Raw genomic sequence first — 23,239 nt, forward strand, 5'->3', positions numbered from 1 at the left:
CCTTGCTACACTGTTCTACCCGTGAGCCCCCACACCATGTGTACTAAACATAATGCCCCTCAATCCCCTTCTCCCTCCCTCCCCACCTGCCCTCCCACATCCCTCCCCTTGGGTAACAACTAGTTCCTTCTTGGAGTCTCTGAATCTGCTGCTATTTTGTTCCTTCAGTTTTGCTTCGTTGTTATACTCCACAAATGGGGGAAATCATTTGGCACTTGTCTTTCTCTGCCTGGCTTATTTCACTGAGGATAATGTCCTCCACCTCAATCCATGTTGTTGCAAATAGTAGAATTTGTGCCTTTCTCATGGCTGAATAGTATTCCATTGTGTATATGTACCACACCTTCTTTATCCATTCATCTACTGATGGACACTTAGGTTGCTTCCATATCTTGGCTATTGTAAATAGTGCTGTGATAAACATAGGTGTGCATATGTCTTTTTGAATCTGAGAACTTGTATTCTTTGGGTTAATTCCAAGGAGTGGGATACCTGGGTTATTTCTATTTTTAGTTTTCTGAGGACCTTCCTTATTGCTTTCCACAATGGTTGAACTAGTTTACATTCCCACCAGCAGTGTAGGAGGGTTCCCCTTTCTCCACATCCTTGCCAGCATTTGTTGTTCTTAGTCTTTTCAATGCAGGCCATCCTTACTGGTGTGAGGTGATATCTCATTGTGGTTTTAATTTGCATTTCTTTGATGATTAGTGGTGTGGAGCATCTTTTCATGTGTCTGGTGGCCATCTGAATTTCTTCCTTGGAGAACTGTCTCTTCATATCCTCTGCCCATTTGTTAATCAGGTCATTTGCTTTTTTGGGTGTTGAGACATCTAAGTTCTTTATATATTTTAGAAGTTAACCCCTTGTTGGATATGTCATTTACAAATATATTCTCCAATACTGTTGGATGCATTTTTGTTCTGTTGATGGTGTCCTTTGCCATACATAACCTCTTTAGTTTGATGTAGTGCCATGAGTTCATTTTTGCTTTTGTTTCCCTTGCTCAAGTAGATGCGTTCAGGAAGAGGTTGCTCATGCTTATATTCAGGAGATTTTGCCTATGTTGTCTTCTAAGAGTTTTATGGTTTCATGACTTTGATTCAGGTCTTTGATTGATTTCAAGTTTACTTTTCTTTATGGGGTTAAACAATAATCCAGTTTCATTCTCTTGCATGTAACTGTCCAGTTTTGCCAACACCAGCTGTTGAAGAGGCTGCTATTTCCCCATTGTGTGTCCATGGCTCCTTTGTCATATATTAATTGACCAAATATGGTTGGGTTTATATTAGAGCTCTCTAGTCCATTCCATTGGTCTATGGGTCTGTTCTTGTGCCAGTACCAAATTGTCTTGATTACTGTGGCTTTGTAGTAGAGCTTCAAGTTGGGGAGCATAATCCCCCCAGCTTTATTCTTCCTTCTCAGGATTGCTTTGGCTATTCGGGGTCTTTTTTGGTTCCAGATCAATTTTAGAACAATTTTATCTAGTTTATTGAAGAATGCTATTGGTATTTTGATAGGAATTGCATTGAATCTGTAGATTGCTTTAGGCAGTATGGCCATTTTGACAATATTAATTCCTCCTACCCATGAGAATGGGATGTGTTTCCATTTATTGGTATCTTTTTTAATTTCTCTTATGAATGTCTTCTAGTTTTCCGAGTATAGGTCTTTCACTTCCTTGGTTAGGTTTCTTCCTAGGTATTTTATTCTTTTTGATGCAACTGTGAATGCAGTTGTTTTCCTTATTTCTCTCTCTGTTACTTCATTGTTAGTGTATAGGAATGCCACAGATTTCTGTGTTTTAATTTTGTATCCTGCAACTTTGCTGAATTCAGATACTAGATCTAGTAGTTTTGGAATGAATTCTGTTTTTTTATGTACAATATCATGTCGTCTGCAAAAAGGGACAGTTCAACTTCTTCCTTGCCAATCTGAATGCTTTTTATTTATTTGTGTTGTCTGATTGCCATGGCTAGGACCTCCAGTACTATGATGAATAAAAGTGGCACTCTCCCACACTTTAATTCAATGTAATACTGGAAGTCCTAGCCACAGCAATCAGACAACTGAAAGAAATAAAATGCATCCGGATTGGCAAGGAGGAATTTTAACTGTCATTGTCTGCAGATGACATGATGTTTTAGATAAAAAACCCTAAATAATCCACTCCAAAACTAGGAGAACTAATAACTGAATTCAGCAAAGTTGCAGGATACAAAATTAATACGAAGAAATCTGCTGCATTCCTGTATACTAATGATGAACTAGAAGAAAGAGAAATCAGGAAAACAGTGCTATTCACAATTGCATCAAAAAAAATAAAATACCTAGGAATAAATCTAACAAAGACCTACACCCTGAATACCATAAGACTCTTGAGAGGAATTAAAGAAGATACCAATAAATGGAACTACATCCTGTGCTCATGGATAGGAAGAATTAATATTGTCAAAATGGCCATCCTGTCTAAAGCAATCAACAGATTCAATGCAATCCCTATCAAATTACCAACAGCATTCTTCAACAAACTAGAACAAATAGTTCTAAAATTCACATGGAATCACAAAGGACCCCGAATAACCAAAGCATTTCTGAGAAGGTAGAATAAAGCTGGGGGGATATGCTCCCCAACTTCAAGCTCTAGTACAAAGCCACAGTAATCAAGACAATTTGGTACTGGCACAAGAACAGACCCATTGATCAGTCGAACAGAATTAGGAGCCAAAATGTAAACCCACGCATACATGGCCATTTAATGTATGATAAAGAAGCCATAGATATACAATTGGAAAATGATAGCTTCTTCAACAACTGGTGTTGGCAAAACTGGAGAGCCATATATAGAGGAATGAAATGACTGCTGTCTAACCCCATACACAAAGGAAAACTCAAAGTTGATCAAAGACCTGAAAGTCATGAAACCATAAAACTCACAGAAGAAAACATAGGGAAAAATCTCTTGAATATAAACATGAGCAACTTTTTCCTGAAAACATCTCCTTGGGGAAAGGAAACAAAAGCAAAACTGTACAAGTGGGACTACATCAAACCAAAAAGCTTCTGTACAGCAAAGGACACCATCAGTAGCAGAAAAAAGGCATCATACAATATGGGAGAATATATTCCTGAATGGTGTATCAGACAAGGGTTTACCATCCAAAATATATTAAGGAACTCATATGTCTCATCACTGAAAAAGCAAATAACCTGTTAAAAAATGGTCAAAGGATCTGAACAGACACTTCTCCAAGGAAGAAATTTAAATGGCCGACAGGCACTTGAAATGATGCTCCACATCACTAATAATCATAGAAATGCAAATTAAAACCACAATGAGATATCACCTCACACCATTTAGGATGGCCAACATCCATAAGACAAGGACCAACAAATGTTGGTGAGTATGCAGAGAAAGGGGAACCTTCCTACACTGCTGGTTGGAATGTAAAGTAGTTCAACCATTGTGGAAAACAATATGGAGGTTCTTCAGAAAACTAAAAATATAAATACCATTTTATGCAGGTTTTCCACTCCTAGGAATTTACCGAAAGAATACAAGATCCCTGATTCGAAAAGGCATATGCACCCCTTATGTTTATTGCAGCACTATTTGCAATAGCTGAGACATGGAAGCAACCTAAGTGTCCCTCAGTAGATAAATGGATAAAGAATGTATTGTACATATGCACAATGGAATATTATTCAGCCATAAGAAGAAAACAAATCCTACCATTTTCAGCAGAAGGGTGGAACTAGAGGGTATTATGCATAGTGAAATAAGCCAGGCAGAGAAAGACAAGTACTAAAAGATTTCCCTCACTTGTGGAGTATCACAACAAAGCAAAAGTGAAGGAACAAAACAGCAGCAGATTAAAGACTTCAGGAAGGGGCTAGCAGTTAGCAAAGAGAAAGAGGGTGGGGAGGGCGGGTGGGGAGAGAGGGAGAAGGGCGTAAATGGGTATTATGATCAGCAGATATAATGTAGGGGTGACACAGGAAAGGCAGTATAACACAGAGAAGACAGGTAGTGACTCTAGCATCTTACTATGCTGATGGACAGTGACTGCAATGGGCTATGCGTGGGGGGTCTTGATAGTAGGGGGGAATGTAGTGACTACAGTGTTGCTCATGTGCAACCTTCATAAGATTGTAGACCAATAATCCCTTAATAATAAAAATAGTAGATTAGTATGGTGAAGTTCTGTGTACTTACCTCTTAGCCCTAACAATGTTCAACTCGTGGTGAATCCTGTCTTAGTGATATTCTTTCCGCTCTCCCCGAATAGTATTGGAAGTCAATTCCAGATGCCAGTTCATGATAGCTATTTTAAAAAAGGCTTTCTTTATGTTTATTATACATGGTTATTACAAAAGAGAATATTAAAAATCTTATCAATCATCTAGTGAAAATTTTAGTATTCTGCCTTATTTTTGTTAGAGTCTTATGCACAATGATATGCAGAAATATGTGAAGTTATATAATCTTGTAAATATATATGAATATTTGCTTAATTTTATTAGGGAAAAGAATAATTTGCTACAGTAAGGGCAGGAAAAATAGATGGATTTTAAGAACATGGAAGTTTATTTCCTATGCATTCCTATAGAAAACAGCCCTAGTTTATAGGATGGCCTCATGTGTGTGTTTTTTCAGTGACCCGTCTTTAGTCTCTATCTTCCCCTAAGGCCTAACTCTGCTTCAGGATCAGAGCTGTATTACAAGCTCTTTTGTGTTTCATTTTTCAGAAGAGGAAAAAAGTTGAATGGGTGTTCAAACACTGAATGCATGCATTCATATTCCATCAGTGGGAATTTGGTTACATGGCTACCTCCAACTATAAGTGGGATTAGGAAACTCAGTCCCTGGCAAGGGAATGATGTTCGTTGCTAAAGCCCTATTACTGTGCAGTTTGCTGCAGTGCAGAGTGTTTTGCTGTCCTCTCTTCTCTCCTGCCCATAGACAGGTGGATCAGACTAGGGTTCAACTCATTTGGAAGAACTAACTGGTGTTGAGTGCTTTTATCATGATGAAAATATGTCTGATTGTCTTTCTTATTGAAGTATTGAGGTATTAGCTATTGATACTATTACATAATGATTAACAGATACCTATAGATTTATAAATTGATGGATATGAGGATATTCCAATTTTACATTTCATTTTCATTTATCATTTGAAATATATTTATAAAGAGATGCTTTCCTTCATCTACTATTTGCTTAATGGGTGAGAGGAGAAAATTTTAATTATTTACAGGTTTTCTAGATAATGAATTGGTTCCCTATTGCTTTACAAAAGTGTCCAATTAGTGAAAAAAAATACATATATGTAAAATTTAAACTGAGAGAGTTAAACACTTTTTTTTTTCATTTTGTGTAATTTATTTCTAGTTTTGTACCATTGTGATCTGAGCAGCTGCTTGATACAATTTCAATCTTTCTGAATTTATTGAGGCTCTTTTTGTGGCCTAGTATGTGATCTGTTCTGGAAAATGTTCCATGTACACTTGAGAAGAATGTGTATCTTGGTGCTTTTGGGTGGGATGTTCTGTAGATATCTGTTAGGTCCATCTGTTTCAATGTGTTTTTCAGTGCCTGTTTCCCTACTTATTTTCTGTCTGGTTGATCTGTCTGTTGGTGTGAGTGGTGTGTTGAAGTCTCCTAAAATGAATGTGTTGCAGTTTATTTTCCTGTCTACTTCTGTTAGTAATTATTTTACGTGTTAGGTGTTTCGTATTGGGTGCACAGATATTTATAATGACCCCTTTATCATTACATAATGTCCTTCTTTGTCTCCTGTTATTTTCTTTGTTTTAAAATTTATTTTGTATGATATAAGTACTGCTACTTCTGCCCTTTTCTTCCTATTATTTGCACGAACTATCTTTTTCCATCCCTTCACTTTTAGTCTATGTTTGTACTTGGGTTTGAGATGAGTCTCTTGTAACAAGGCAGTGTATAGATGAATCTTGTTTTTGTAGCCCCTCTACCACTTTATGTCTTTTGATTGGTGCATTCAGTCCATTTACATTTATGATTATTATTGATAGATATATACTTACTGCCATTGTAGGCTTTAGACTTGTGTTTACCAAAGGTTCAAGGATAGCTTCCTTACTATCTAACAGTCTGTCTAAAATTGCTGATTGCTTTATTTCAAACACAACCTAGAGGTACTTACCCCCTGCCTTTCTTCTTCCTCCTCCTCCACACTTTATATACTAGATGTCATATTCTGCACTCTTTGTGAATCCCTTTACTGATTTTGTGAGTAGTTGATTTAATTTCATACTTTCTTGGTAATTAATTCATCTACTCCCTTTACTTTGTGTTTATTTTCACTAGTGACAGCTATTTGGCCTTGGAAACATTGTCATCTACAGTTGGCTCTTTAACATACCTGGCTTAGTGGTGGTGAATTTCTTTAATTTTGTCTGGAAATTATTTAATCCCTGCTTCAAATTTAAATGATAATCTTGCCGCATGGAGTATTCTTTGTTGGAAGCCCTTCTCTTTCATTGCGTTTAATATATCATGTCAGTCACTTCTGGGTTGTAAAGGTTCTGCTGAGAAGTCTGCTGATGGCTTGATGGGGTTTCCTTTATAAGTGATCTTTTTTTCTCTCACTAGCTGCTTTCAATACTCTGTCCTTGTCCTTGATCTTTGCCATTTTAATTATTATGTTCCTTGTTATTGTCTTCCTAAGGTTCCTTTTGTTGGGGGATCTTTGTGCTTCCATGACCTGAATGTCTATTTCCTTTCCCAGATTGGGGAAATTTTCAACAGTTACTTCCTCAAAGAGATTTTCTATCCTTTTGTCTCTCTTTTCATCTTCTGGTACCACTATAATGGCAATATTCTGTGTGAATTGGTCAAACAGCTCTCTTATTATTCTTTCATTCCTAGAGATTGTTTTTTCTCTGTTTTTCAGCCTCATTGTTTTCTTGCTCCTTGATTTCCAAGTCACCTGCAGCTTCTTCAACCTGTGTCTAAGCCTGGTATTAATTTTTTCCATTGAGTTTTTCATTTCAGATACTGTATCTTTCAGTTCTGAGTCACTTTTTAGAGGTCTTTTATCTTTTTGTTGAAATCCTCCCTGAGATCTTTAATATTTTTCTGTAGGTCTGTGCATATATTTATGACTTTTACTTCCAAGTCTTTATAAAGAAGATTGTTGATTTCAGTTTCTTTTAGCCCTTTTTCTGATGTTTTGTTTTATAGTCTTGTTTGTACTAAATTCCTCTGCCTCTTCAGTTTTTCAGTGTTTCCTATGGAGTAATAGCTTTATGAAGGAGGTGCTGTCTAGTGCCTGGAAGCTCAATTTCCTTCTCTGGATCCCCAGCTGTTGGCATGTTGTGAGCGGGGCACCTTTCCCTCTGGCTTGTAGTGGTCTTATTTCAGGTGGGCTTTCTGGGCTTTCAGGTGATCATGGGAGAAGGAAGAATACTTGGAGTTGTGCCACTGAAGTTGCTGTGGGCAGAGGTGCCCCATCCCAGCCTGAGGCAATGGCAGCCGTAGGCCAGTGGGACTGGCTCCTGTCATGAGGAGGAGCTAGCTCCCAGGGGTGAGCGGCACATGTGCATGGAGTGGAGGTGGGTGCTACACTGCTGGAGCTGCCGTGGGAGGAGCTGCCCTCCACCCCCCTATGGTGTGGACTGTTGGCTATCTGGACCAGGCCTGCTGGAAGGAGAGCTCCCAGGGCTCGGCTGCGCATGCGCGGGCACAGGGAAGAGCATTGGTGCTGTGCCCTTGCTCTGTCGTGGCCTCAGCTGGCCTGCTGAGATGGCAGGGGCCTCCCACAGGACCTGTTCCTGGTGGAAGGCCTAGCCTGGCTCATGCACACAGCTCCCCAGCTGGCCCAAAATAGGGCTGAGCAGGCTGGGAGTCTCCCCCTACCTACCAGGGAGCAAAGTCTAGTGGCCAGTAGGCCACGTGCTGCTGGGTGGAACCTCCAGGCTGTGTTGGAAGCCAGGGGGATCCAGCGTCTGAAACTCCTGAGAGCTCCCAACCTCCTGGCTTGAGGGCAGTCTGTGGAGGAATTGTCCACCCTGCTTTTCTTCTAAGCGGAGAGCACTATGCAATCCTTGCCCCTCTGGTGCGTCTCTCGCCGTTGGGAAGTCTTTCAAACTGCCCGCTCTGCTTTTTTTCTCAGGGGCGGCGGTAAAGTGTGCCTGTTCTCCGCAGGCGACTGCCATCTCAGCCTCCCGAGTGTTCCTCCAGTCTCTGTTGTCCAGCCCCACCAGTCACCAAGGCACTGTGCAATGTGGGCTTGTGTTCTGGAGCAGATCTCCAGGGCCAGGAGTTCAGTGGTCCTGGGCTTCTACTACCTCCCCACTCTGTTCCGCTTCAGCCCACCTGTGGGCCGGCGTGAAGGGAGGGCCTGGGTCCCGGCTGATCAGGGCTTTGCCACTTTACCCTTTTCTGTGAGGTTTTCTCTTCTTCCTCAGATGTAGATGGTCAGTTTTGCTGTCTTCAGGCTGTTTTCAGGCCTAGTTGTATTTGCTGTATTTTCTTGTTCTATGTGATTTTGGTAGGAGGTTTTTGCCTTGCCTTCCTACACCACCACCTTTTCCCCCAAATCCTGAGGCTTGTTCTTTAGTCGAGTCCGCAGGAAGAGTTTATGAGAATATAATCTCTGATTTATAAAGTTGATAACTGGATTATATACTTGGAAGCTCATCTTAATTAGCTTACATTTCTTTTTCTAAACATTCTAAATACATTACTTCATTTTCTTGTGGTGTAAAATGTTGTTTTCAAAAGGCTGACGATAACCTAATATTTTCTCTTGTAACTCACTTGCTTTTTTCATAAATGTCCAAAGAATTTTTCCTTTTTCTTTAAAGCTTAGAAATTCTAGTAGAATATGCCTTGATATTAGCCACTCTGGGTCAGTGTTTTCAGGTGTATTCTTTCAATATTTAGTTGTACTCTTTTCAGGAAAGTTTTCTTGAATTATAGTTTTTAACATTTGACCTGTTCCCTTGCCTTAGTTTCCATTTTTAGGGGCTCCTGTTATCTGTATGGTATATCTTTGCCTATATTCATATTTCCATGTACTCTCAAATCATTTTTAATTCTTTTGATATAAAAGTTTTTGTCCTTTTCATCTTTTGTCTGAGGCATTTTTTTGTATTTACTCACTCTTCTGTGTCTTCTATTTATCTTCATTTCTTAATTTTTTTCATTTTTAATATTCCTTGAGTTTTATGACCTAAAATTTGAGTTAACATAGTAATGTTTGTTTTCTCATGCCTTATGCCATTTTCTGTATTTATTTTAGCTTAGTTTGAAATAGAAGGTGACATTTTGGTCTATTTTGTCCATGGTTTTTTTGGTGTGTTTTTATTGTTTCTAAAGTTGCTATTTTACTTATTTTCTTTTTCTTTTAATAATTTTATCTTTTGACGTTGACACTTCTCTGTTGTTTATTTTTATGTGGAATTAGTTTTATAAGACTTTAAGAATGAGTTGTGATTAAGGTTAGTATTCTAACATCAAGGAGCTCCCTCTTCTATTATTTCTGTGAAAAATTACTCGGTTCATGAAATTTCTGGATTTTGTTTTCCTGTTCTTTTATTCAGCAATTTTTCCTTTATCTTTCTTATCCCTAGTTTGCTCAGTTAAATTCCTTTTTTTAACAGTTTCTCCTGTGGCTCAGTTTTGAGAGTTCACCGGGACCAGCCTGGACTAGACTGTCCCAACGACCTTCATGCGGGCACCTTCCACTCACCTGACTGTGGAGTGGGCAAGCCCTTCTCGCCTGCAGACACTATTCCCAAATTGGCCTGATCGAGCTCTCCAGTGAAAACCAGTTCCTTTCTTAGAGTCATGTTCTCAAGTCCATTGTTCACGCTGTTGTTTCCCTTTGGTTTCTCCTTCAAAGGCCCTGAAACCCTGCTGGTCTGTTTTCAGTAGTTTGTCCTCACTCTCCTCTATCTGGAGGTTATAGAAGTCACCTTGTTTTGTTGTAAATATTTTCTGTGGGTTTTGCTTTGACTAATCGCTCTTGCGGTTTTATATGGTGACCTAGGGAGAATCTAAAACCTCAGAATCCTTTGCTGTAAGTGTTTTATAATGGCGAATGCTTCCTTATAGAAATACACTATTATTTTCTCAACCACTGTTCAGTGTGTGAAAACCTTCTTTGTACATGCCTTCCATCTTCAGAAATCATCTCAAATCCTTTTTCTTTAGAAAGTCTTCACAGTTTTAATGAAAAAGTAACCAATATTCTGTGTCACAGTCAACAATGTGTTTCTTTTAGCACCAAAAGGTGATCTTCTTACACAAAGTAAAACATAACCTGAAATGTGTTTAGAGAAAGCGGGGCAAGAGACACATTTTAAGTCATAGACAACCAAAAAAATGGTCAAACATACTAATACCAGCTTTTCAGCCAGCAAATTGATAGATTTATAAACAAAACAAACACTTGGTACAGGCAGATTGCCTGTGGGAACATAAATTAATTCCATTTTGGTTGTTCAGTTTGTAAATACTTATGGAAAGCCTTAAAAATATGTATAATCTGTGACTCAGAAATTTCAGTTCCACAATTTGATCATAAGGGAGTAATAGGCTATGTGTTTGAAATTTTAACTGTAGGGAATACTTTTTGCACTGGTGTTTATTTATTGAAAGTAAAAAATGTATCCAAATTCCTAACAATAAATCATTTAATAATATTCAGAATACTCATGATTTTACAGCCCTACATATGTTATAGAATATAATTTAATGGTATGAATATTTGCAATATTATGTGAATAAATCAGATTATAAAATATTATAAATTTATATATCCCATTTTTATAAAAATATATATGCAAAAAAATGGAAGGATATGCCCAATTATATTTAGGTGTTAGAATTATAGATTTTTATATCATAATTTTATTTATATGTTCTATATTTAACATGTTGATTTTGTACCAAGAAAAAAGTTATGATGTCAAACAAAAATATATGTTCTCATTTGTTTTTAATTTGGGATTTTTTAAATAAAAAATTTGAGATTGAAATTTTTAAAAATGAGTACAGGATAAATGTGTGTGTGTTTGTGTGAATATATGTAAATGTATTATCTTTTAAAAATATGTGATTTTTTTGATAGTTCTGGATATAGAGTCCATATTTTTCTATATAGTGTCTGTATTTGTGTATAAGGTCCTTAGTGGGTTCTAATGGAATATAAATGACATTTATATCCAACTGAAAATAGAATAACTGGACCTTCATAAAATTGAAGGTGTCATTTAGGATATGCTTTTTCCTTAGTGCAGATAGAAATTACATATCTGAGACTTAGCCTACCTACATGAGCAATGTTAAAGGAGGAAATGTGGAGCAGTGAAAAACACTAGTCTTACAAAGTTGACCATACATTATGAACATGGCCATAGTACCAAATCTCTTTTAGCCATTGTTAAGCATATGTAAAGTGTAAACATACTGCCATCTGTTCTATGGGGTTGTGAAGATTATAGGAAATAATGTATATTATTTATCTAGCCCTTTGTTGATAACATATTAAGTATTCAATAAATGGTAATGTGGATATGACTTGCTTTGTACCATTTATCCTTATGAGATATAGTAAAAGATATTATCTTTATTTATTTATATTATTGCTTTCATTTGATTTGAGACCTGGATTATTTTTTCAAGTTGCATTTGGAATATAGGTGTCCTCCAGTATTGCAATATTGCTTCGACTTTTGAGAGAATATTTTCTCTTGTTCGCTGTGGGCATTTTTGCTTTTTTTTTTTTTTTTTGTAATTTAATGGTTTGAAAAGTTTCCTAATGAATGAACACGTTTCTGTAGCCCAAACTCCTTTTCCAGCCATATCTCTAAGATCGTAATATAAGGTACAGATTCCTTAATCATTTCTGTGTGGTGTCTGGTTTTAAATTTCGGCTCTATCACTTTGCTGTCTTGCAAAGTTGTCAGTCATGATTTTGACCTTCTAACTTTGGGCAAGTTATTTGACTGTGTGTCTGTCCTCTCATAGTCAAAATGGGAATAATAATAAAAAAGATCTTCTTAAATATAAAGTATAATTCAAATAATTATAAATCACTAAATGAGTGATTAGATGGAAGTATTTAGCTCAATGTATGTTGCATAATAACCCTTCATAAATGCTATTTTTTGTCTATTTAAAATTGAGATGTAATCGACACATAACATTTGTATTAGGCGTACATGTTTGTTATGTATATATATTGCAAAATGATCACCAGAATAAGTTTTCTTAACATCCATTAGCACACAGTTATAATTATTTTTTCTTGTGATGAAAACTTTTAAAATCTACTCTCTTAGCAGCTTTCAAATACCCAGTGCAGTATTTAAACACAGTCATCATGCTGTACATAGTTCTTAGAATTTATTTATCTTATAAATGGAAGCTTGTACCTTTTGACCATATATACTGTTATTACCTGTCATTGCATTTCTCTTTCCTCATTCATTCATTCATTCATTCAACACGTATCTATTGAGTGCCTGCCACATGCCAGGCACAGTACCAGATATAGAAACATCAGTGAACAAAACACAAAGTCATAGCCCTCAAGAAACTTATTTTCTAGTGCATAAGAATGTAAATGACATTCGATGTCAGGCAAGTCCTATGAAGAAAAATAAACAGAATAAGGAGATGGAAGATAATAAAGGATATTTTAAGGTTGGTTGTTCAGTTTAGCTGATACTATGCAAATATCTGGGAGAAGATTATTCTTGGCTAAAGGCACAACATATATTGAGTCCTGAGGGAGTAACATTCCTGATGAATGTGAGGAACAGTATCCACTCCACTGTGGTTGGAGTAGAGTGAACAAAGGAGAAAGTAGTTTAAAATGAGGTCAGAGAAGTCAATGATGTAAGGACATGGTAAGGACTTTTCATTTTACCATGAGTGTGACTGGAAGGCAAGATTTTGATAAGAAGAATGATGTGATGTAATTTATGTTTTAAAAAGTGACTGGCTCCTTTTATAAAGAATTGAGGATCAATAAAATACCTAGGAAGAAATGTAACCAAGGAAGTGAAAGACCTATATTCTGAAAACTACAAGACACTCATGAGAGAACTAAAGAACATACCAGTAAATGGAAACAAATCCCATGCTCATGGATAGGAAGAATTATTATTGTCAAATGGCCACCCTGCCTAAAGCAATCTACAGATTCAATGCAATCTGTATCAAAATACCAACAGTATTCTTCACTGAACAAGGGCAAATAGTTTTAAAATTCATATGGAACCACAAAAGATGCCATATAACCAAAGCAATCCTGAGAAGGAAGAACAAATCTGGGGGTATTTTGCTCCCCAACTTCAAGCTCTACTACAAAGCCACAGTAATCAACACAATTTGGTACTGACACAAGAACAGACCCATAGACCAATGGAACAGAGAGCCCAAGCATATATAGTCAATTAATATACAATAAAGGAGCCATGGATATACCATGGGGAAATGACAGACTCTTCAACAGCTGGTGTTGGCAAAACTGGACAGCTACATGCAAGAGAATGAGACTGGATCACTGTCTAACCCCATACACAAAAGTAAATTTGAAATGGATCAAAGACCTGAATGTAAGTCATGAAACCATACAACTCTTAGGAGAAAACAGGCAAAAACCTCTTGAATATAAACATGAGCAACTTTTTCCTGAACACATCTCCTCAGGCAAGAGAAACAAAATAAAAAATGAACAAATGGGACTGTATCATTCTAAAAAGCTTCTGTACAGCAAAGGACACCATCAGCAGAACAAAAAGCCCTCCTACATTATGGGAGAATATATTTGTAAATGACATATCTGATAAGGGGTTAACATCTAAAATATATAAAAAGCTCATATGCCTCAACACCCAAAAAGCAAATAACCTGATTGAAAAATGGGCAGAGGATATGAACAGACACTTCTCCAAAGAAGAAGTTCAGATGGCATCAGGCACATGAAAAGATGCTCCACATCGCTAATTATCAGGGAAGTGCAATATCAGATATCACCTCACACCAGTTAGGATGGCCAACATAGAAAAGACTAGGAACAACTAATGCTGGTGAGGATGCAGAGAAAGGGGAACCCTCCTACACTGCTGGTGGGAATATGAACTAGTTCAGCCATTCTGGAAAGCAGTGTGGAGGTTCCTCAAAAAACTCAAAATAGAAATACCATTTGGCCCAGGAATTCCACTCCTAGGAATTTACCCTAAGAATGTAGCAGCCCAGTTTCAAAAAGACATATGCACCCCTGTGTTTATCGCAGCATTATTTATAAAAGCCAAGAAATGGAAGCAACCTAAGTGTCCATCAGTAGATGAATGGATAAAGAAGATGTGGTACATACACAGAATGGAATATTATTCAGGCAGAAGAAGAAAACAAATCCATTCTACCATTTGCAACAACATGGATGGAGCTAGAGGGTATTATGCTCAGTGAAATAAGCCAGGCGGAGAAAGACACGCACCAAATGATTTCAGTCAGCTGTGGAGTATAAGAACGAAGCAAAAACTGAAGGAACAAAACAGCAGCAGACTCACAGAACCCAAGAATGGACTAACAGTTACCAAAGGGAAAGGGACTGGGGACGATGAATGGGAAGGGAGGGAGAAGGGGAATAAGGGGCATTATGATTAGCACACATAATGTAGGGGTGTCACAGGGAAGGCAGTATTACATAGAGAAGACAAGTAGTGACTCTGTAGCATCTTACTATGCTGATGGACAGTGACTGTAATGGGGTATGTGGTGGGGACTTGATAATGGGGGGAATCTAGTAACCACAATGTTGCTCATGTAATTGTATATTAATGATACCAAAAAATAAATAAACTAATTTTAAAAAAGAAAGAATTGAGGATCAAATTAGAAGCTGGGATGACAATTAAGAGGCTAGCACAGTACAACAGGTGAGAGCTGATGATGCCTTAGGTGATAGTGGTGGGGAGAGGTGATTGGATTTGGGATAAATTTTGGGACATATTTGAAAGTAGCTGATAATATTTACTGATGGATTAGTTATGAACAATTGTGGAAATGATGGTACATTTACTAAAGTAGGGAAAGCTCTGAGAAGAGCAACTTTTTATTTTATTAAGGTATGATTGATATACACTCTTATGAAGGTTTCACATGAAAAAAAAATGTTGTTACTCCATTTACCCATATTATCAAGTCCCCTCCCACACTCCAATCCACTCACTGTCCATCAGTGCAGTGAGTTGCCAGAGATCCACTATGTCCCTCCTCTGTGATACACTGTTGAGAAGAGCAACTTTATGTATATAGAGGTAATAAGAATTTTCTTGTGATCTGTTAGAAATGCTGATGGTAGAAATATTCCACCTAAGTGGAGATTTTCAGGACATAGTTTGATATAGTAGGAGTTGAGTTCTAAGAGAGAGGTCAGGACTAGAGATAATAATTTGGGAATTTCCGATATATAAATATATTTCAAGTCACTCCACTTGATGAGTAAGTTTTAATGGAGAATAGGGAAGATGTGAAGATAGCTCTGGGATACTAACATTTACTGGTCAAGAAGAGGAAAAGGATCCAGCAAAGAAGACTTCAGAAGGTATAGCTGGTGAGCCAGGAGGGCAGTGTGATGTCCAGAAGCACAGTGAAGAAAGAGTGTCAGGGCAGAGGAAGTGATTGACAAGGCTAAGGGTGTTAGAAATTTTAGGGAAGGTCGAAAATAATTTTTAGGAAGGAGAATGTGGTTAAAGTAGTCCAAGATTACTTGATTGCCTGGTATACTAGAGACCATTTGAGGTACATGTCATAAATTTAAAGTGAGAGCAGTCAGCATGGTTTGTAATTAATTATGGCCATATTAAGGTGCTCAGGTATGGGTGCAGAATAGGGAGAAAGTGTGATGTTAGAGTTGGGAATTGGCCATGCAAGTATGAAAGAAGAAGAGAGGGGCAGGAGAGTTGTACACATGCAAGGGAGTGATTACAGTGACGGGCCACGAAACCTACGACAGATAAGGAAAGAAATGGGACCCTTGCTGCCAGGAACCACCTTCTACTTCCTCGTATCTGCCTGTATTTTCTGAAATGCCCCCTTTCTTTCTCCTACCTTTCCTAACTTGCAGCCCAAACAAACACACACATACCCATATGCTAAATTTCAGTCCATCCTTCAAGTGATAGCAGACGTAGTGCTCCCTTCTTGAAATCTTTCCTCCTCACCCCCAGTGAACAGGAATTTTGTTTCTCCTTTTGAGCTCCCGGAGCACTCTAACTTTTCAATTGGAACTATTGCTTAGTATTATAGATTTGTGTGTTTATTTTACTTCTGTTACACTGTGTGGTTGCAAGGGACAGGGATATTATGTCTTTGTATCCTTAGCATTTAGTACAGGTGATGTACAGCAAAAGTTTGACAAGTCTGAATATCTCAAGTAAAACAGCATCTTCAGTGTTTTTCAAAGTAATTGTGGAAACCAGTATTTCATAGAAATTAGTTTAACTTTCAACTACATACTCTTTTATAGTCACTGTAGTTATATTAACAGTGCTATGTTACTTTTTAATCATCATCATCATTATTATTTTATCTTGCCAGGAGCATCTGTCCTTAAAGAAGTACATTACTGACATTGTGGTTGAAAGTGTAGCTCCACCAGAGTCTTTGAATGATGGAGAAGAGCGGCAAAGAAGTAAAAAAAAAGCCAAAAAGATAAAAGCTCGGATGAATTCCAGGTACCAAAAATATCCTTACAAGCAAAATAGAACAAAAGAAAAGCTTAGTGATGTATCCTTTTCAGTGTAAATCCAAAGAAATCCCTTCATCCCTCAAAAAGTTTAAAGTTGTTTGCTTCAATAAAGCCTTGAAAATAACACTGATGAGCCTAATTTATAGCCACTTTGTTTGATTGAGAAAGAAAACTGCATATTGATTTAAAGCCCTTGCTTTCACCTGTTAGGAGCTCTTCTTATAATTGGGTGCCAGAGCCTTGCCAAACTCATGTCCCCTCCAGCATGCAGTAGTCTGTCTAAGGGTGTGTGAACGGAGCCTATTTTTCTTTCCAGCTATTGATTTTTAAATGAAATATCAAAGAAAATCAATAGCAATCAACAAATAGAAGTCTGCTGGCTGTAGTGTCAAATCCTGTGCCTAGGTTTAATCAATCTGGGTGCCTGTCGCAACCAGAAAAAGTTGAAGACATACCCTGAAATGGAAAGTGACTTGTCAGACCTGTAGTTTATCACCAGCCTCCAAAGCGATAACTGCGGAATAGAGAGCTGTGTGGTTCATCATCACCTCACATGCTTTGATCACCATCTGCTAACTGATGGGCTTCATTTGAGGGAAAAAACGTAGTTCTTAGTAGGTAATTCTTTGTTATTTGAGGGAAGATAGTCTGAATATGTTGTTGCACATTTTTTCCCCAAATATCTTGAAAGATGGGAAAGCTTGACCCATGGGATTATAGAAATACAGGCCTAGAATAATGGTGGATGAAGACTGTCTCTTTATAGTTGCCAGTTTCAGACTGTGATAAAACAAGGTGTCCATTGTATCTGACAGAATAAGTGAAAACTTCAGAGAATCATTCAAGCAAAAAATACATAAGGTTCTTTAATTGTATTTGTTGAGGTCCCTCTAATTTTCTAAAAATAGTTCCATGGTATACTTCAGAGTATCGGTGATTTTCACTTCCAGTGCATGCTAAGAACTTGCTGATCACCTCACACGGAAATGCTGTAGAGCCTGTTCCTTGGACCTTTTTTCTTCTGTGTACACATTCCCTTAGTGAGCTCGCCAAGTCCTGTGGCTTTAAATATCCTCTACTTGTTGCTGACTACCAATTTTATATCTTTTTTTACTCAACCTTGGTATGTCCGAAACAAGCTCCCGCTCCCTCCTTTGCAGCCCCTCCCTCAAAGAAGAAAACCCCTTTTTGTCCTGTAATCTCTGCCTTAGTAAACGGACACCCTGTTCTGGTTCCATATGCCAAAACCCTTGAAGGCATCCTTGAGCTTTCTCTTACTCCCACACCTAACATTCAGTCCAACTGCAAATCATGTTACATTTGCCTTAAAATATATTCAAAACTGACTACCTCTCTTTAACTTCCCTGTTTCCCCCCTGGGCCAAGCCTCTAACATCTCTTACCTGCGTTATGTTAGTTGCCCTCTGACTTGCCCCCCTTGTTCTTCCCTTGCCTCTCTGCAGTTTGTTCTCGGTAACGATAGCCAGAGCAAGCCTGTCAAAATGTAAGTCACATCATACGACTTCTCTTCCCCAGACCTCAGGGCTTTTACAGTTCAGGTTTCCTCCTCCTGGATGGCTTTTCCCACAGATTTCCGTATAGCTAACTCCCTAACCTCCTTCAGGCCTATTCAAATGGCACCTTTTCAGTGAGGCTGTCCTTGAGGGCCCAATTTGTTTATGTACCTGAATCTAGTTTATTAAACAAAATCTTAAAATTATAAGAAAACATATCTATAATTCTACTACTAATATTTTGGCATATATATCTTACGTATATACTTATATCTATGAATCTTTTTCATGTGATATGATATATATGAGTGAAATGTAGAGACTTCTACAGCTTGTTGAGTTTTCACAAATCGAGATTCTTATGTAATCTACACCCTATGAAAATTTAGAACATTTCCATTACAAAATTTCTTTGTGCCTCTTCCCAGTCAGTCTCTCACCACCCAGGCCTTTGGTGACCACTGATCTGCATTCTGTTATTATAGATTAGTTTTCCCTGTACTGGAAATGCATACAAATGAAGTACCTTTGTGGCTGGCTTCTTTTACTAAGTATATTGTTTTTGAGATTTATCTGTGTTATGTGTATGCAGTTTGTTCCTTTTTATTGCTAATCATTCCTGTGTGCATATCCCATAGTTTCTTAATCTGTTTCTTGATAGACATTTGGGTTTCCAGTTTTTTGGCATTTACAAATTAAGCTTTTATCAAATCTTTGGGTGTTGTATACATTTTAATTTCTCTAGAGTAAATACCTAGAAGTGGAATGCCACACTGTTTTCGACAGTGGTTGTACTATTTTATACTCCTGTCAGCCATCTGTGGGAGTTCCTGTTGCTTCACAATCTTGCTAGTACTTGGTATTGTTAGTTTTTGCAGTTTCTGCCTCCTTCTAGTAGGAGCATAGTGGTATCTCGTTGTGGTTCTAATTTGCAGTACTCTAGTGACTAATGATGTATATCAACCATCTTTTTCATGTGCTTTGAAGCCATTCAGTATCTGCCTTTACAAAGTACCTGTCAAAAGTTTAACCCATTTGAAAAATTTAGTTATTTTCACTTTATTTTTGGGTTTACATATTTTGTCTGCAATTTTTTCCCCAGATATATGTAATTTTTCTCTCCCATTTTAGAGTTTCCCTGTATATTTTTTTTCTTTTTTTATTGAATAAAAATACATACAATTTAAAAATAAAGATGAAACATAAAATTATTTTTACTTGTTAATGATAACAAAAATTATTAATAGCAGTGTTACTGAGAACAAATTAATTAACTATGCTTAAGTATTTTTGAAAGTCTTGTTAGATTTGTGATAAAGTGAGTCAAAAGTTATCCTAAGTCCAGTTTATTTCAGTGCTGTTTTCTTGGTTGTCATAACTAGCTGTTATAACAAGATACCTGATAACAATAAAAGTGTGAGAAGTGTATTATTGGCTATGCTTATTAAATCATAATACCATTTTTCAACCTCAACAATTGGGAAAAATTGCCTTTGAAATTTGGCTGATACATTTCTGTCTTTCAAGATGTCAGTCAGTTCTTGGAAGCTGATCAGATATATCATTTGTAAACTTTAAATAAAAAGAGGTCAAGACCATTGAAAATCTTCATTTGGAAGAGTTTTTTAATAGGTTAGAAATTTCTTTCAAGAAATACTTTTATAGCGCAGATACGAGAGTTTTTATTGATAGTACACTTACATTGTTTTCATCAACAAATTCACTTAACAGAAAATCTTGCAAACATATATATATATATATTTTTGGTATCATTAATATATAATTACATAAGCAACATTGTGGTTACTAGATTCCCCCCATTATCAAGTCCCCACCACATACCCCATTACAGTCACTGTCCATCAGTGTAGTAAGATGCTATAGAGTCACTACTTGTCTTCTCTGGGCTAAACTGCCTTCCCCATGCACCCCCCGCTACATTATGTGTGCTCATCATAATGCCCCTTATTGCCCTTCTCCCTTCCTTCCCACCCAGCCCCACAATCCCTTTCCCTGTGGCAACTGCTAGTCCATTCTTGGGTTCTGTGATTCTGCTGCTGCTTTGTTCCTTCAGTTTTTGCTTTGCTCCTATGATCCACAAATGAGTGAAATCATTCAGTACTTGTCTTTCTCTGCCTGGCTTATTTCACTGAGCATAATACCCTTTAGCTCCATCCATGTTGTTGCAAATGGTAGGATTTGTTTTCTTCTTATGAATGAATAATATTCCATTGTGTATCTGTGCCACATCTTCTTTATCCACTTAGTTTGCTTCCGTTTCTTGGCTACTGAAAATAGTGCTGCAATAAACAGAGGGGTGCATATGTCTTTTTGAGACTGGGAAACTGCATTGTTAGGGTAAATTCGTAGGAGTGGAATTCCTGGATCAAATGGTATTTCTATTTTGAGTTTTTTGAGGAACCTCCACACTGCTTTCCACAATGGTTGAACTAGTTTACATTCCCACCAGCAGTGTAGGAGGGTTCCCCTTTCTCCACATCCTCACCAGCACTTGTTGTTTTTTGTCTTTTGAATGTTGGCCATCCCAGCTGGTATGAGGTGATATCTCATTGTGGTTTTAATTTGCATTTCTCTGATGACTAGTGATGTGGAGCATCTTTTCAGGTGGCTGTTGGCCATCTGAACTTCTTCTTTGGAGAAGTGTCTGTTCATATCCTCTGCCCATTTTTCAATCAGGTTATTTGCTTTTTGGGTGTTGAGGCATATGAGCTTTTTATATATTTTAGATGTTAACCCCTTACTGGATATGTCATTTATGAACATATTCTACCTTATTATAAGATGCCTTGTTCTACTTATGGGGTCCTTTGCTGTACCGAAGCTCTTTAGTTTGATATAGTCCCACTTGTTCATATTTGCTTCTGTTTCCCTTGCCTGGGAAGATATGTTCATAAAAAGTTGCTCATGTTTATATTCAAGAGAGTTTTGCGTATGTTTTCTTCTAAGAATTTTATGTTGTCATGACTTACATTCAGGACTTTGATCCATTTCAAGTTAAATTTTGTGTATGGTATTAGACAGTAATCCAGTTTCATTGTCTTACATGTAGCTGTCCAGTATTGCCAGCACCAGTTGGTGAAGAAGCTGTCATTTCCCCGTGGTATATCCATGGCTCCTTTATCATATATTAGATAGCCATGTATGTGTGGATTTATATCTGGGCTCTCTATTCTAGTCCATTCATCTATGCCTGTGTTTTTGGGGCGGTACCTAATTGTCTTGATTACTGTAGCTTTGCAGTAGAGCTTGAAGTTGGGGAACCTAATCCCTCTAGCTTTATTCTTCCTTTTCAGGGTTGTTTTGGCTATTTGGGGTCTTTCGTGGTTCCATATGAATTTTAGAACTCTTTCTTCTACTTCATTAAAGTAGTATTTTGTTGGTATTTTGATAGGGATTACATTGAATCTGTAGATTGCTTTAGGCACATTGACCATTTTGACATTATTAATTCCTCCTATCCATGAGCATGGGATGCATTTCCATTTTTTGTTGTCTTTGATTTCTCTCATGAGTGTTTTGTAGTTGACAGGGTATAGTCTTCCTTGGTTAGGTTTTTTCCGAGGTATTTTATTCTTTTTGATGCACTTGTGAAATGAATTGTTTTCCTGGTTTCTCTTTCTGCTAGTTAATCATTAGTATATAGGAATGCAACAGATTTCTGCGTGTTAATTTTGTATCGCACAACTTTGCTGAATTCAGATATTAGTTCTAGTAGTTTTGGAGTGGATTCTTTAGGGTGTTTTATGTACAATATCATGTCATCTCCAAACAGTGACAGTTTAACTTGTTCCTTGTTGATCTGGATGCCTTTTATTTGTTTGTGTTATCTGACTGCCATGGCTGGGACCTCCAGTACTATGTTGAATAAAGTGGGGAGAGTGGGCATCCTTGTCTTGTTCCCATTCTTAGAGAAAAAGCTTTCAGCTTTTCAGTGTAAAGCGTGATGTTGGCTGTGGGTTTGTCATATATGGCCTTTATTATGTTGAGGTACTTGCACTCTATGCGCATTTTGTTGAGAGTTTTTATCATGAATGGATATTGAATTTTGTCAGATGTTTTTAAAGCATCTGCGGAGATAATCATGTGTTTTTTGTCCTTTTTGTTGATGTAGTGGATGATGTTGATGGATTTTTTTAATATTGTACCATTCTTGCATCCCTGGAATAAATCCCACATGATAATGACATATGATGTTTTTGATGTGTTTTTGAGTTTTGTTTGCTTATATTTTGTTGAATATTTTTGCATCTATGTTTATCAGGAATATTGATCTGTAATTTTCTTTTTTTGTGAGGTCTTTCCCTGGTTTTGGTATTAGAGTGATGTTGGCTTCATAGAATGAGTTTGGAAGTATTCCTTCCTCTTCTACTTTTTGGAAAACTTTAAGTAGGATGGGTATTAGGTCTTTATGTTAAATGTCTGATAAAATTCAGTGCTGAAGGGGGCTCAACGAGATGGCAGGGTGAGTAGGGCAGCAGAAATCTCCTCCCAAAACCATATATATTTATGAAAATACAAGAAATACAACTATACCTAAAAGAGAGAGCAGACAATACAGTACAACAGCCAGGCTACATATACACCTGTGAGAACCCAGTGCCCCAGGAAGGGGGTGAGATACAAGCTGCAGCCTGGTGGGACCCGAGCGCGCCTCACCCCAGCCCCTGGTGGAAGGAGAGGAGTCAGAGCAGGGAGGGAGAGGGAGCCCAGGACTGCTGAATACCCAGCCCTAGTCATCCGCACCGGGAGTACAGACACACACTGCGTGGTGTGCTGGAGACCATGGAAATGGAAAAGTAAAATCTGCAACCGGGTCCCCACAGCTGGCGCCCCCTGGGCAAAAGAGAAGTGAGTGCTTTTTGAAAGTCTTAAAGGGACAGGAACCTCACTGCTGGATGGAAGCATCCTGGCACACTCAGCCCAGCAGCTGGCTATTCCAGGAAACTATGGGTGC

General features: G+C 37.7%; 1 protein-coding gene across 6 annotated transcripts in view; it reads left to right on the forward strand.

The window, feature by feature from the left end:
- The window catches only part of SCAPER (S-phase cyclin A associated protein in the ER), a 539,256-nt gene that overhangs the window by 255,749 nt on the left and 260,268 nt on the right, over positions 1 to 23,239 (forward strand). For all 6 annotated transcript variants that reach the window (XM_073212228.1, XM_073212229.1, XM_073212230.1 and 3 more), the window contains exon 21: positions 16,600 to 16,736. In XM_073212228.1, the coding sequence (XP_073068329.1) occupies positions 16,600 to 16,736 (137 nt within the window). The remainder of the gene's footprint in view (positions 1 to 16,599; positions 16,737 to 23,239) is intronic.

Source organism: Manis javanica, chromosome 8 (genome assembly GCF_040802235.1).
Source record: "Manis javanica isolate MJ-LG chromosome 8, MJ_LKY, whole genome shotgun sequence".
Lineage (NCBI taxonomy): Eukaryota > Metazoa > Chordata > Mammalia > Pholidota > Manidae > Manis > Manis javanica.